This window comes from Apium graveolens, chromosome 11 (assembly GCF_009905375.1).
Source record: "Apium graveolens cultivar Ventura chromosome 11, ASM990537v1, whole genome shotgun sequence".
Classification (NCBI taxonomy): domain Eukaryota; kingdom Viridiplantae; phylum Streptophyta; class Magnoliopsida; order Apiales; family Apiaceae; genus Apium; species Apium graveolens.
Window position 1 is genome coordinate 3532253 of NC_133657.1, and position 15410 is coordinate 3547662.

Genomic DNA, 15410 nt, shown 5'->3' on the forward strand with positions numbered 1-15410 from the left:
CCAGATCATTTGGATTTTTTCTTCTTTCTTTTCAAGGCTATCTATGGGCTCAAACAGTCTCCAAGAAAATGGTATGACACTCTCTCTGAATTTCTTATTGAAAATAGCTTTATTAGAGGTGTCATAGACAAAACTCTCTTTTCTAAAAAACATAAGAATGATACTATATTAGTCCAAGTCTATGTGGATGATATAATATTTGGGTCTACTAATGATAATCTCTGTAAGAGATTTGCTAAGTTAATGCACAGCAAGTTTGAAATGAGCATGATGGGAGAGCTGAAGTTCTTTCTTGGATTACAAGTAAATCAAAGGTTAGATGGAACATTTATTTGTCAATCCAAGTATCTCAAGGAACTCCTCAAAAAGTACAATCTAGAGGATTCTGCATCAGCAAGGACTCCATCAACTACAGCTGTCAAGCTTGGACCATATGAAAACTCCATTAAGGTAGATGTCACAAGCTACAGAGGTATGATTGGCTCGTTACTCTATCTTATTGCAAGTAGACCAGATATTATGTATGCTACATGCTTATGTGCAAGGTTCCAAGTGGATCCTAGAGATATTCATCTCGTTGCTGTTAAACGAATCTTAAGATATCTTAAGGGAACACCAAATCTAGGTATTTGGTACCCTAAAGAATCTGGTTTTAACCTTGTTGGATATACAGATTCAGATTATGCAGGAAGTGTTGTTGATAGGAAAAGCACCTCAGGGAGTTGTCAATTCCTAGGTAGCAGACTAGTCTCATGGTACACCAAGAAACAGCAAACAGTTTCCAACTCAACGGCCGAGGCTGAATATATTGCTGCTGGAAGCTGCTGTGCTCAGATCTTGTGGATTAGGAACCAGCTACGAGACTATGGCTCTGTATTGAACAAAATTCCTATTTTATGTGACAATACACGTGCAATAGCCATCACCAACAACCCTGTACAGCACTCGAGGACAAAGCACATTGACATCAGGTATCATTTTATTAGAGAGCACGTCATGAATGGTACTGTTGAACTATTTTTTGTTCCAACAGAAGAACAAATAGCAGATATTTACACTAAACCACTTGATGAATCCACATTTACCAGATTAGTTGGTAAATTGGGCATGTTGAATAGTTTTAGTGATTAATTTAGTTAATATCTGAGATCTGTTCTTGAATGAATTTACAAATGAATTTTTCATAAATGAAAAATTCATTTACAAATTTATTTTATCATTGTATCATATTTCTTGCTTATTTCTATGTAATTTTTATTATCTTATCTTATTTATTTACTCAACTTGTTAATTTTAATGTCTCAGAATATTTTATTTTCTCTAAAAATATTTTTCTATGAATTTAATTTATTAAAATTCAAAAGAAATCTATTTTTGGACTGAAAATATTATTATCTCTGAAATATTTTAATTATTTTAATTTTGTAAATATTTTCTGAATTTTTACTAAGTTATATAAGTCTTTATTTCAGTACATATTTATATATATGTGTGTTTCTGTGTTTATTTATCTTTTTTTTTAAAAGCTGATATGACAATCGGCAAGACAATTGAAATTGTCTTGCTGAAAGTCATTTCAGTTTAAATTTTGATTATTATGATTATCAGTATAGCTTTATACTGGCAAGACAATCGGTATGACTATCAATTGTCTTGCCAGTTATAAACTTTTATATATATATATATATATATATATATTTCTTTTATTTTATACCGGTATGACAATCGGTATGACTATCAGATTGTCATACCAGTTATAAATTTAGTGTTTATTATTTTTTACTTCTTTTATTTGTTTTCTTTCTTTTACCTGGTATGACAATCGGTATGACAATCCCGGATTGTCATACCAGTTATACTACTTAATCAGTTTTGTTGTTTTGTTGTTTTGTTTTATCATTTCGTACAACAGTTTTCTCTCATCATTTTCAAACCGAACAGTCTTGTCTCTCTCTCTCTCTCTTCGAACCAACAGATCTCCATTGTTACTCTTGTGCTCGAGTTCTTACTCAGCAATTTACTCCTGTTATATATACATACATATATATACATACAGGAGTGCTGCCAAAATTTTTTCAAAATTTTTTTTTCGAATCATTGTGTTTGTTGATTTTGGGTATTTTTGATTTTAATTTTAATTTCTGTTTTGTGTCTTTTGGCTTTTCAAATCTGCGTTTGTGAGTTAAGAATTTTAACGAGATACATTTCTGTCTAAATTTTTCGATTATAATTAATTTAATTCGAATTATTAAATTAATTTAATTAATTCGAATTTTCTTTATATTATTCTTAAAATTCTGAAAGTGTGTTTCTTATTATTATTTTAAATGGCTCTCAATTTCCAAATTGTCGCGCATAATCAGGTTGGTTATTTTAATCCAGAAAAATGTGATGTGGAAAAATTTAAGCCATGGATTAGATTTTTAAATGACCATTCGATTGTTAGCTCTGCTATTAAATCAAATGTGATTTTAAATGTCGATCTGCTTAGACTGATTTGCACAACCTCTACTGTGGCCGTTGATTCAAAATCTTTTTCATTCACCGTGGCAAACACACAGTATATAGTTGATGAAACAGTCGTCAATCAAGCGTTAAATTTTCCATTGGACAATTTCTGTAATTTGCCCTCTGAAAATGATATCACAAACTTTTTCCATACTATTCACTATCAGGGGGTGATCAATTTAACCAAACTTTCAAAATCCAATTTGGTGTCTGAATGGGATATTTTCTTCGATACACTTTCTAAAGTGTTTGCCAACTGCACTAAATCCAACTTTCACAACATCACTTCCACTCTGCAGTATATTGGTCTTGCGGTTGTTTTCAATCAAAGGATCAATTTTGGCAAACTACTTTTTCCCATTCTCTTGAGACGTCTCACTACTGCTTTACGTGATCATTCTACAAATCGTAGGGTATCATGTTACTATGCTCGTTTTCTCATGCTTATAGCAGATCATCTTCTCACACCTGAGCACAAAGCCCTTTTTGCTAACTCTGCAGTAACTGAACCCCCTCCAGTAAGCAAAAAGATTTATACCCGCCAAGACACAACCTTCAAATTCATGCAAGTTCCAGTACTTGTATTTGCTTTCATGGCCACTTATATTCCCTTACCTATTTTCAATCTTCCCGGTCATGAACAGCAACCTCAACCTCCAGTGGGTCAAGCCACCCAGGCTCCTCCAACATCAGATGCTCTTCCATTACAGGTAGTAATTCCTCACTCTCACTCCATTCCTACTTCTGTTGAAAGACCCCCAGTGGTCGATAGGACTAACCATGAAGTTGTAGAACCACAGCTTCAATCCCAGGTCATAGAGCCAAACACAGAGTCTCAACCTATCTCAACCTCTCCCCCACTGTCTAAAATGTTGCCCAGAAGGTTAATAGGAAGTAGTGCATTGTTAAATGTGAGTGAACCCTCAGCTCTGCCTCCTCCCAAGAAAAGAAGAACATATACTGAGGCATCTGAAAGCCCATCCTTGTCCTCCCAACAGGACATGGACTTTGAAATGGCCAATGAACAGTTACTAGAGACATTCTCTCAACAGGATAAATCTATTGAAATTCGCCATAGGGCCATGGCATCTTGTACTGAGTCAAGCACAATTCCATTACTCATAATGGAACCATTCATACCCACAGATGATACTCAGGACACAGAGCAAGGAGTGCACATAGAGTCTGTTACAGTGCCTGTCATAGTTACGGCAGAAGAGCAGTCACATGCTTCTGAGGGAAAATCTGACTCTCAGCCACCCTTAATAGAGTCATTTTCTCCCCTCCCAGATCAAACACCTCTGGCTCCCTCACGGGATTCTCCACTCGCAGATTTATCTGGAGAAAGTGGAGGGCAATTCGGTCAATCTATCCCTGAAGCAATTCAGACATCTATTTCACATGAAATGATAGGTTTGACTGAGGATCGGGACTCGCGAATTCCCATTGCACCACCACTGACCTCTCTTGAAGAGGCTAGGGTGATTTTAACTGCAGGTACAGAAGAACAGCAACAGGAAGACTCCTCACGAGCAATTATATTGAGAGAAACACAAGCACGTGAGGTGAGTGAACCAAACACGAGTGAAATTCAGGTGAGAGCACACACAGACACAGATACTGAAAACCTGTTAGTTCAAATTGTTGCTCTAAAAGAAGAACTTGTTAAAAGCCAAGCTGAGGCTCAAGCATTCAAAGCACAAGTGGTTGAACGGTCTTCTTCTTCCACCTCTGTCAACAATCAGCTGGCACTCATAAGGAATGATATCTCAGATCTCAAGAACACTGTCACACCAAAGCTCAATTCCATTCAGGAAACTCCAACTTTATCAGCTGATGACATTTCTAACTTCTGCTCTCTACATACAAGGGTGACTTCTCTTGAAGATTTGGTTGAAATGAATCATTCACTGGATTCCTCCAGATTTCTGAAGATAGAGACAGGTATGGAACATCTGAATGAAGGGATGAAGCACATGTACTACATGATCAAAAATTCTCACTGTCCCAATGAAGAACAAAGGACTTACTTTGAAGGGCCGTCTGGTGGAGGCTCAGGCTCGGGAGGTCATGGAGGTCATGGAGGATCTAAGGGAAAGTCCGTAGAGGATCCCTCAACTAAGGGGGAGAAGAAAGAGAGTAGTGGAAAGGGGAAAGAAAAAGATACCTCTGCTGAAGACAAAGGAAAAGCTGATGATGTCTACTACAGTGGAGAACAGGATGACTTTGATATTTTTGACATTCCCACTGAACCAGTCTTGGAAGATAAAGATGGTTTATTTGAAGCTGAAGAGGAAAGTGATTTTGGAGAATGGGAAGAGGAAGCTACAGTGGATCCTATCTTTGAGAAAGAGTTTCAGCAGCAGCAGTCAGAGATGAAAAGAAAAGAAGCTGAACTCAAAAAGGTCTCCCAGATCATTGACATGAGGAAAGACATACAAAGAACAGAAACTCTTCAAAAGCAACGTCTTCATGACATTAAGGCTCAAGAAAGGAGAAGAGATGTCAGACTGAAGATTGGTGAAAAATGGGATGAAGCTAGGAGAGTACTTGATATGCCTCAGCTGAGCACTAACAATGATAGGCAGTTCCTACATCTTCTTAACAAGCTGGAAATCTCAAATCCTAACAATGACATGTACATGAATGCTATCAAGACTGAAGTCTCAAGGATCACAGCTGCTTTTGACAGATCCCTGAATGAGATGAGCATTTTTGTATATTGTCAGAGTGAAGGATCTTTCAAGGTGTCACTTCATCTGTTTGAGAATCGTTCTTTGTCAGAGACTTGGGTTCTTCTCAACAAGGTAAAAAGAAGCTCAGAATTGAATGAAGTTCTTCGAGAAAGGCTTAAAGAGTTTGCCAGCAGGGCTAGTCCTCAAGTGGTCAACAATCCTCATCAGGTGAGATTCTTTAAGTCTGATTGTCTTCAAATCTGTCAGCTAGATGTTCAATCTCTTAAAGACTACTCAGCTAAGCATCTGGTCTGGATGGAACATCATTTAAGAACTGCTGGATACTCATCCATGTTGAAGACTCAAGCTGCTGATTTGATTCAAGCTTATTGTGAAAAGAATATTAAAAGGTACAATCAGATCAAGAATAAGCTGAAGTCAGTTGGAGTTCAACCAGTCAGACCAGCAAGCTTCACTTCAGAAAAGGATCGTGTGTTTGACAAAGAGTTGCTTTAAGATTTAGAAGAAGGTGAAGTCAGAAGAGAAGACAACTGAAGTCAATTAGCTCAAAACTCAATGTAATATGATTAGAGCTTTATGAATCAAGATAGACTAATGTAGTTATATGTTCAGGCTAGAGGAACATCTATCTTGTATTCACTTGTAAATTTCTTTTAGAATCTGGAAAATATTAAATATAATCCAGAACTTTTCTGCTATTTACTTTGCATTACTGTTTATATCTTTTTCTTATTTGTTAGTTGAGTTATCCTCTAGGTATTTGTTGTTATTGTCTAACAAGCAAATAGGGGGAGATTGAAAGGCATATGTCATAGCCTATTTGTTTATTCGAGGATTTAACTCAACTCAAATAAGAATGTAATAAGTAAATAGTGGATCTGTCGTCAGAGAGATCTCACAAAGTAACATCTGTCAAAGGGTTAAGGAACATTATTCATCTACAGACTTGAAGACTTAATTCACTGGAAGAAGCTCAAGAAATTGATCAAGCTTCAGTGATATAAATCAAGATTGTGGATTTAATCAAGTGACAGAGATCTCGTCAGGGTATCAATTAGTTACAAGGATTTAGTCTGAAGAAAATCAGAGTATCAAAGTCAAGACATGAAGAAACATCACGGAAGTTAGTCACTCATGAACCAGACAGTACATCGAGTGTCAACATTGAAGTGGTGGAATTTATTCATAATTTCAGTGATTTTCAGAAGATATTCAGAAGAATGGATGCTGCTCAAGATTAGTATTAATTCTCTATTAATTAATTAAGTCATATAATTTAATTAAGAAAATAAATTATATCTGCAAAGATTAATTTATTGATTAATTGAATTAATTGATTAATTAATTCAGAATTAATATTAAGGATTTTCAGGATTCTAATTGGTTTAAAATCTATTTAAATTCAAACAAGACAAACTAATTGTATTAGTATGACAATCGGTATGACAATCAATAGTCATACCGAAAGTCATGATAATTTATTTAATTGTCTTGTTAGAATTTTTATTAGATTAAAAATCTGTTATTAATTTCAGCAAGACAATTTGATTGTACTAATATGACAATCGGTATGACAATCAATAGTCATACCGAAAGTCATGCCAGTACAGTTGATTGTCCTACCGAAAGTCTTGTTAGTTCAAAAGAATAGTCCTGCCGATTGTCATTGCAGTTCATTTCCATTTCGGCTGTTATGATAAAAGAAGCAGAAGACATTCATTAAACACACTTGAATACACAGCCAACCATTGGAGAACACAAAACAAACAGAAGCAGAGAAATTATTGTAAAATCCTCAGAGCATTTATTTCTAGCAGTTATTGTTAAATCCAATCCACTAGAAATTCTTTTGTTGTTCTTGTGTAACTATCTAGCGGATCAAAATCCCTAGAACTTAATCTCAAATCACTTTTAGCATTTGATTCTAATTATTGCAAAAATGGAAAAAGTTCATGTCGAATTTATTCTAAATTTGTGATAATTAATTTGAGATTAATTCCTTGTAACATATACCGTTGTTGTAACTCATTTCAAGTTTAATAAAAATTTTATTTAACTTGAATTTTGTTTCAATTCTTATTCCGCATTTTATTCGATTAAACGGTAAAATTTGTATTCAACCCCCCTTCTACAAACATATTGGGACCTAACACATTTTTCGTTCTTCTGCTGAGGCAGAATACCGTGCCATGGTTTTGACTGCTGCAGAAGTCACTTGGGTTGTTCGTTTGCTTGAAGAATTGGGGGTCCCAGTCTCAAACCACTTGTTCTACACTATGATAACCAGTCAGCACTATATATAGCGAAGAATCCCGTTTTCCATGAACGTACCAAACATATCGAGTTGGATTGTCATTTCACCCGTGACAAGGTCTTGGAAGGTCTTAGATACACATTTCATATAACCTTGTCTTCTATATTCAATATCACGTTTTCGTTACAATCTGCAATCATAGCTTCGTTTATCACCGGTATATAGCAGTATTTAGCCATGTAAGTAAGCTAAGCTTATGTATTATATTGCATGCATGAGTAATTAAAAAAAAATTATTAAAAATTATATAATTAATGTAATAAACTAACTAGGGCCTTAACACTAGAACTTAAATATATAAAGTATATGTACAATATTTACTAAAATATCATTAAACACAAACATAATCATGATATACAATCAAGATTATCATGCATGAACATGTAACAGCTATATGTGTGAAGTGGCTACTTAATAAATTAATATATCAAATTAAGAATTTTGAATTGTGGAGGAGTCCTGCAGTTTATAAGAAAATTAAAAAAAAATGTATTAATGGTTGGAACATGCAACTAATTAAATTGCTATTTTATATTAAGTGCACTTCTAAAATTAAGACACAGCCTAAATAATAGAATCAAATTTTTTTGAACAAAACATTTAAATGTTTCTATTTTTCAGTCATGTTAGTGTAATATGGAAAATTTTGTTTGTTGGGATTTTCTCCCTTGCTGTCTTAATTAATTACTGTTTGCTTAACTCGGGTTACTTAGTGACACACGATTAATTAGTTGGAGTTTAATGATAGTGCTAATTCTGAATGATGGTTGCCTAATTATAAATGCAGAGAAACAATTGAAAAGTAATCCTTAAATAATAATATAAGCACCATTAAAGGAAGGAAAATAATTCAATGGGGAGGAAGAAAAAGGAGGGGAGCTAATAAAGCACTTTGATTGGTCCCATTTCATGTGTCCCTTAATTAGCAGCCCCATTTTTTTGATTAATTCCATCTTTCACCATCCTCTTTCCTCCCTCTCCTTCAATTATTTTTTAATTAATCTCCTCTCTACCTAGTACTAGCTAGTTTATTAGCTAACTGTGAAGGTCTAGCTAGTATAATTTAACTGATGATAATTATTAAGAAGTTATAATATTTGTCATCAACCAAACAACATGTCAAGTGATCACAAGAGAAGAGAACCAGGAGGTGAAGCTGCAGGTTCATCATCTACACAGCAACAAGTACAGCCTCAGTTAAGCCGATACGAGTCGCAGAAGCGTCGTGATTGGAACACTTTTGGACAGTATTTGAAGAACCAAAGGCCTCCTGTGGCTATGTCACAGTGCAACTACACTCATGTGTTGGATTTTCTCCGATATCTGGATCAATTTGGAAAGACTAAAGTTCATATGCAAGGTTGTGTGTTTTTCGGACACCCTGATCCAGCTGGCCCTTGTACTTGTCCACTTAGACAAGCGTGGGGGAGCCTTGATGCACTCATTGGACGACTCAGGGCTGCTTATGAAGAGAACGGTGGAGCACTTGAGACCAATCCTTTTGCTAGTGGCGCCATTCGAGTTTACTTAAGGGAGGTTCGAGATTCTCAAGCCAAAGCTAGAGGCATTCCCTATAAGAAGAAGAAGAAAAAGAGGACTAACAATCCTTTGAAGGCCAGTGAGGATACTGCTTCCACCACTTTCCAATTGCCGTCTTCTTGATTTCAGAAACTCCTGCTCCTAAAATAAATTGAGGTTAGGTTTTTGTTTTTCGATTGGTGTTTGATCAATGATACCACTTTTTGGCTTTGATCGATAAGAAATTACTACCAGTTGTCAGTACACTACAGAAATTTGTTCAACCAGGGCTTCAGCCTAGGTTCGCCCCCCTTGGTTCCGCCTATATGTATTTAGATCTCTTGTCATGGATTGAGTATAAATCGAAACAGATGGTATGAAGCAAATGAACTTATCCAGTACTAGTGGTCAAATTCGAAATGCACCAAGTCGGCCCAGTTTTAGGAGGAATGCATAGACAAAATAGCATCAGTTTTAAGACTAACCCTAGACAAAGTACTCAAAACCCTAATTATTAGCAAATTTATTTGAGGTTAAAGGGAACAAAGTTATGTAGGTTTTGATGATTAAAAAACCGACACTCTCCCCATTTGGAGCTGGGGTGAATATTATGAGGTCCTGGAGCTGTCATGCAAATTTGCAGTCAATTTAGTAGAAGATGTTTATACATTATTTTCCAATGAATGTTGGCAACACACCTTTTTTCCTGCTGGGTCTTATCTCTTAATTTTAGGATTCTGCTCATTCATGTACCCCCATGAATGGACATCAGATATAACCACATACACACTGATAGTGTTTGTATTTAGTAATTATATTATAATCTGCGTAGAAACTAATGCCACGCGTTATAACAAATCAGGTTATTTGCGACGGAATTTTCACAAGTTTTTCCAAATTGTAAATCTATTAATCTTTTATAAATTTTTAGTTATAAATTAATTAAATATATGTCCTCATAGATATATGTATTGGATAAAAGAGAAGTGACTTGCGCCATAGCATAATGAGTGTGCATCTTCTGTAATTTGTCTTTATAGAAGATGATCAGGACAAGTTGATTATATATTTACATGCACAGTTTAATTTATATATAGTAGCTAAATAAAAGCTATAAAGTTTAGCAGTAGCAGTACTGTTAATTCAGCTTGTAGTTTCTTATAATATGGCTACACCTGCAGCTTTGCTTGTAGATATTATTGTTCTAAATTATGATTGATAGGTTTAAATATTGTACGTACAGATTGATCTGGTATTCAGTATACAAAATTTAAAATTAACACAATAATTTAATATTTCCTTGGCTAGATTGATTATAACATCTTCAAGGGATTGTGCATTTTGTATGAATTATCTGTCAATATCACTTCCTGTTAACTCTGCGAGACAGCTCTTTTCTAATTTCTCACAAATTCTATATATGTTCTACATATATGGGGATGATGATGACAAAGAATGTATCTTTAAATAGTAGAACATTCTAATTTAGCACTGTCAGTTGGACTGTTTTATTAAGTTCTGCAAATTCCATTACAATTTACTTGCAAGTAAACTAGTACTACTGATCAAGGTCATGAAATATCTTGCATCCGTGTTCTGATCCGAATTTGAATACTTGGTTTTCAGGGCTTCAACTCAGCTGCATGCTTCACAGTTTCTCATTGATAAGGTTGATCATCACATGCATTCCCAGCTCACTGTAAAACGCTACATGCAATGCCACTCTACGACTACTGCAAACTTATACACATTTACAGTTACATTATTAATCTGTCCTCCTTAATTTTCAAAAATATTGCTTCATAATAAAACAATCAAGCATGCACTTTATATATGTATCTTATTTGTTGTTCTTAGAAAAAGCTTCGCATGGGGGATGATCATGGTCATTAATCCTCTTAGATTATGCTTTGCTTATATGATCATATATGTTTATCTCTGTCCCCACATCATAACATTGGATCCCTCCATGTAAAATATAATACCAACACTTTTTACAACCTAGATACCGTTTGTCCCTTCAGGGGTCTATATATGGTGTATATAATCATTCCATATCTAGTTGTATTTGTTGGGCGTAAACTTTACCTCTAGTTGAAATATGAGGACAAATCTTGAATGTGAAATGTTTATAACCAGAAATTTCGTCATGTATGATACTGCAAGTCTGTAAACACTGATCTTGGCATGAATTTATATTTGGTGCCTCTCCTAATTAGCTATGAAAACTAACTTCATTTTTAAGTCTCTTGGCCTTACCACATATATCGATATGTCCACTAAAAAGAACAGCGGAAAAATGAAGTGGTTGATCCTCGTTAAATATATGATCCTACTGGGATTTTTCTCTAACACCTTAGGGTTTTAGATGAGCGGGTTACTCAACATGGTATCATCAGAGCTTAGGCTGGCGGGAGGAATAAGGTTCGATTCCCAGAGCCACCCTCAACATTCTCACAATTTAATGTGGACACTAAAGGCATTTAATATCCTAAAGATGAGTGTCGGTGTTCCACTCTTCGACCAATAAATGGGCTCAAGAGTCCATATAAAATTAACCGAAGTTGGAATTTTTATCAATGAGAATACGGATACGGTGAAAAAACAAAAACCTGGTGGGTTTAGCGGTAATTCGAGCAGAGCGAGCTCGCCGCCCTGCCAGAACTCGTTAAAATGGCTTGACTCGGCTCGTTTAGTAAAACGAGCTGGGTTCAATTAGATATTCGGGCTCTTTTAATTAAATTTGTAAAATTAAATAAGCCGAGTTCGGATAGAGATTTATGATTGATTAAGTGTAAAATTAAACGAGCCGACTCGTCCGACTTGTTAAAACCGGCCCGAATGACTAACACGTCACGGACACTTAGAAAAAGTAAGCGTTAATCCTCGTAAAAACTCTAACACAAGAAATACCTAAAACCTTGAATCCACGATCTTGAATCCACAATGATTTCTTGAATCCACAAAAAAAAAATAAGAGAAAACTCTTAAAGTTTTAATTTCAGTAAAAGATTCTTAAACGTTACATTATAAAATTATTTATATAGGGATAGAATATCCTAAAATGATATAAAAAATAAATCCTAATTAAAATAAATAATAGTTAAAGGTAACATGATCATGCAGTATTATAGCATGATCATGCATGAGCTCCCCATCCTCTACAATTCTGGTGTAAAAACTCAAATTGGTATGATCATGCAGTCCAGCAGCGCGACCATGTCATCATATATCCTCAATAGCATGATCATGTAGTCCTCATCGTCATCAGGCCTTTACTCCTCTCGCGTCTCATTACATTCTCGGTGTGCACCAAAAGTCCTCCTACATTAAACACTTCCACCTCAAAAGAACTCGAACTCAAGTTCTCATTTAGAATAAGAATTATGTCGAATTGTAGTTTATCTCGCCATTGTGGTACTTTTAAAGACAACGATCTTGTTGAAATTTTGTACCTGAACTCCTCTCCAAGATTAATATATTGTGAAAACAACACTTGAACTAATTCAACCATATCTTTGTTAACCATTGCCGACTTTTTAACCAATGGCTTAAAACTTGAACCAATTTCTACTTCTTTAAACCCTTTAATTGTAGTACCAAACACTATATACTTGAGATATGAATTCAAGTCACGCTTATCCTCCAATAGATATAACACATAATTTCCATAATTATTTATAAAATCAACTGTTTTCTCCCTACTTTTATCATATAATGCATGAGACACATTGTGATGTGTAAATCAACCACTTGCGTACAATCGCCGAAATACAATTTTAATGCAACTTTAACTTGATATTCGTCATCGTTCCCATCTTTATAAGCATCATCTAGTATTTCTTTGATGTGTTCTTTTGCATTATCGTTCTTATCTTCTTGTCTAACCTCGTAAGTATGTCAAAATATATATTCACGCTATTTTCAACACGCACTATCATACACCCTTCTAAATGTACCTCATAATTTTCAGCACTTGCATAACCAGACTCTTTTTGCTCTTCCTCACCCAACAAACTACTTAAATTTGGTTGAGCATAATTTTCAAAAACATTTTCAACTTAATCGCAACACAATATTCAACTGTATCATTATCATGCTTAACCACAATATGCATCTTTTGTTGACAACCATCCGATAAAAACCTCTCCATCATCAATTGTTTCATCTTCCGCAATGTTTTAACTGGTCTTTTCATTTATTTCTCTCTCCCTATAACAAGTTTATCACACCATATAGAAGCAACACTCTTTAATCGAACTGCTACCATCTTAACTTTCTTATTTTCAGGAACACCCATTACATCAAAGAATTTATCGACACCATTATACCAATTTTTGAATTCATCAACTCCAAGAGACACATAAAATAATGGTAAATCGGCCTATTCTATATAATCATTATTATTATACTGACTACATGTATTTGTCTTCGAGCCATAATTCTCACCAACATGATATTTCGTGTCTCGAGGGACTTCATTTTGATCTTCCTTTTCCCCGCTACTTTGTTGGTTAAGGTTATTCATGTTGTTCGCCAACGTAGTATTCCTATCTGACAAAGTCTTGATAGTCGCGGTAAAAATCGTCATAACCTCTGCAAGATCTTCTTTAGTAATTGGTTCTCCCACAATGAATCAGGTAACGAAAAGGATACGAAAAAGTTTACTCTGATGCCAACTGACACGGCACGAAAACGTAAGAAAAGTAACCGTTAATCCTTGTAAGTACTCTTACACAGGAAATTCGTAAAACCTTGAATCCTATTGAATCCACAAGTGTTTCTTGAATCCACAAGAAAGATAAGAAAAAACTCTTAAAATTTTAGTTTCAATAAAAAATTCGTAAACGTGACATTATTAGATTGTTTATATAGGAATAGAATATCCTAAAACGGTATAAAAAGTCATAATTAAAATAAATAATAGTTAAAGGTAACATGATCATGCTACTGCATGATCATGCACAAGCTCACCATCCTCTTAAAAGGTTAAAAACTCAATTTGGTATGATCATGCAATCCAATAACGATCATGTCATCATATATCATCAATAACATGATCATATAATCTTATCTTTGCTCGTCGCGTATTTCATTACATGATGTGCATACCTAAAAACATCAGCTACATCAATCACACCCTACTATCAGGTCACAAAGAACACCACAGTCTCATAAAAAGACTTTTGTCTCATTATTTGATATACAAAAAATCATACAAAGATCATTTTCTTGCATTCCTCTTAGAGCTGTAGATTCTTATTTCTGTGAGATAGAAACGGTTGTTTGATCGGTTTGTAGAAGGCGGATCTTCAAGTACTTGACCACCTTTGTTCATTATATCCTAGGAGACGGAAGTCACGCCACCTTCAGGTACATACGGAAGGTGCTCATCTGTTTTAAGGATAGCGTGGTGATCACGTGACTCGAACAATTTTTTCAATATTTTATTCTTGTATTATTGATTTCAGGTAATTTCTATATTATACTCCCTAATTATTGATTAATTAAACTAATTATTCTCTTGTCGTACCTACAACGTTTGAGTGCTTAATGTTGGTGTGCCATATCATTTGCATGGCAACTTCGCTATATGCATGTGTACAAAGCAAACAATATGTTTGTAAATGGGAACATGAAATAGAATTGCTCCATTACTTCAAATTGTTATTTGTTTGATACAATTGACATCGGCGAAACTTGATCAATAATATCAAAGGGAAAATATTAGAGAAATCTCAAATTAGTTACAAAATATTACGTGTCAGTCTTTTATTTATTAAATAAAAATAAAACTCTCTACATTTATATCAATAACACCATTTATATCAGTATTATCATTTAAATTATTTCACTAATTAAATTATTTTATATTGTCACATCCACACCATTTTATAACAATTTTTGTACCTTTTTTATGCTTTCTAGTAATACTCATATCAAAACCCTTCGAATTATAAGAGATGAACTTAAATAATTTTAAAATTTATTAATGACGTCAATTTTAGATTAAGAAGGTAATAAAAGTAAAAAATGGAGGAATAATGAAAAGTATGTTGAGGAGGATCCAGAAATAGTAACAGAAGTTTGTGTCCATTCATCTTAATAAAAATAGGAATAAACAAAAAAATAAAAAATAAAAAGGTGGTAAAAATGTTACAGTGCACAATCTACCAGTAATATACTTGATGTGATCTTATAAAAAGACCTTTTTAATGGAATTAGACCAAGACCCCTTTATATTTTTCACTAGAGTTGACCAAAACCCATCACATTATATAGGATGACGTCTTTTTCCGCCATATATTTTTTTTTTCAAAAATTTTGAACTTTCACGTAATTTAGATGAATACAAAAAATATTTTAATATAAAT

At 34.4% G+C, this 15410-nt stretch overlaps 1 protein-coding gene across 1 annotated transcript; it reads left to right on the forward strand.

Annotated features, from left to right (window-relative positions):
- The first annotated feature begins 8370 nt into the window (after positions 1–8370).
- LOC141697066 (protein LIGHT-DEPENDENT SHORT HYPOCOTYLS 10-like) lies at positions 8371–11098 on the forward strand. The gene is made up of 2 exons (XM_074501264.1): positions 8371–9213; positions 10663–11098. The coding sequence occupies exon 1, from the start codon at positions 8635–8637 to the stop codon at positions 9178–9180; it is 546 nt and encodes a 181-aa protein (XP_074357365.1). The 5' UTR covers positions 8371–8634; the 3' UTR covers positions 9181–9213; positions 10663–11098.
- Positions 11099–15410: the final 4312 nt, after the last annotated feature.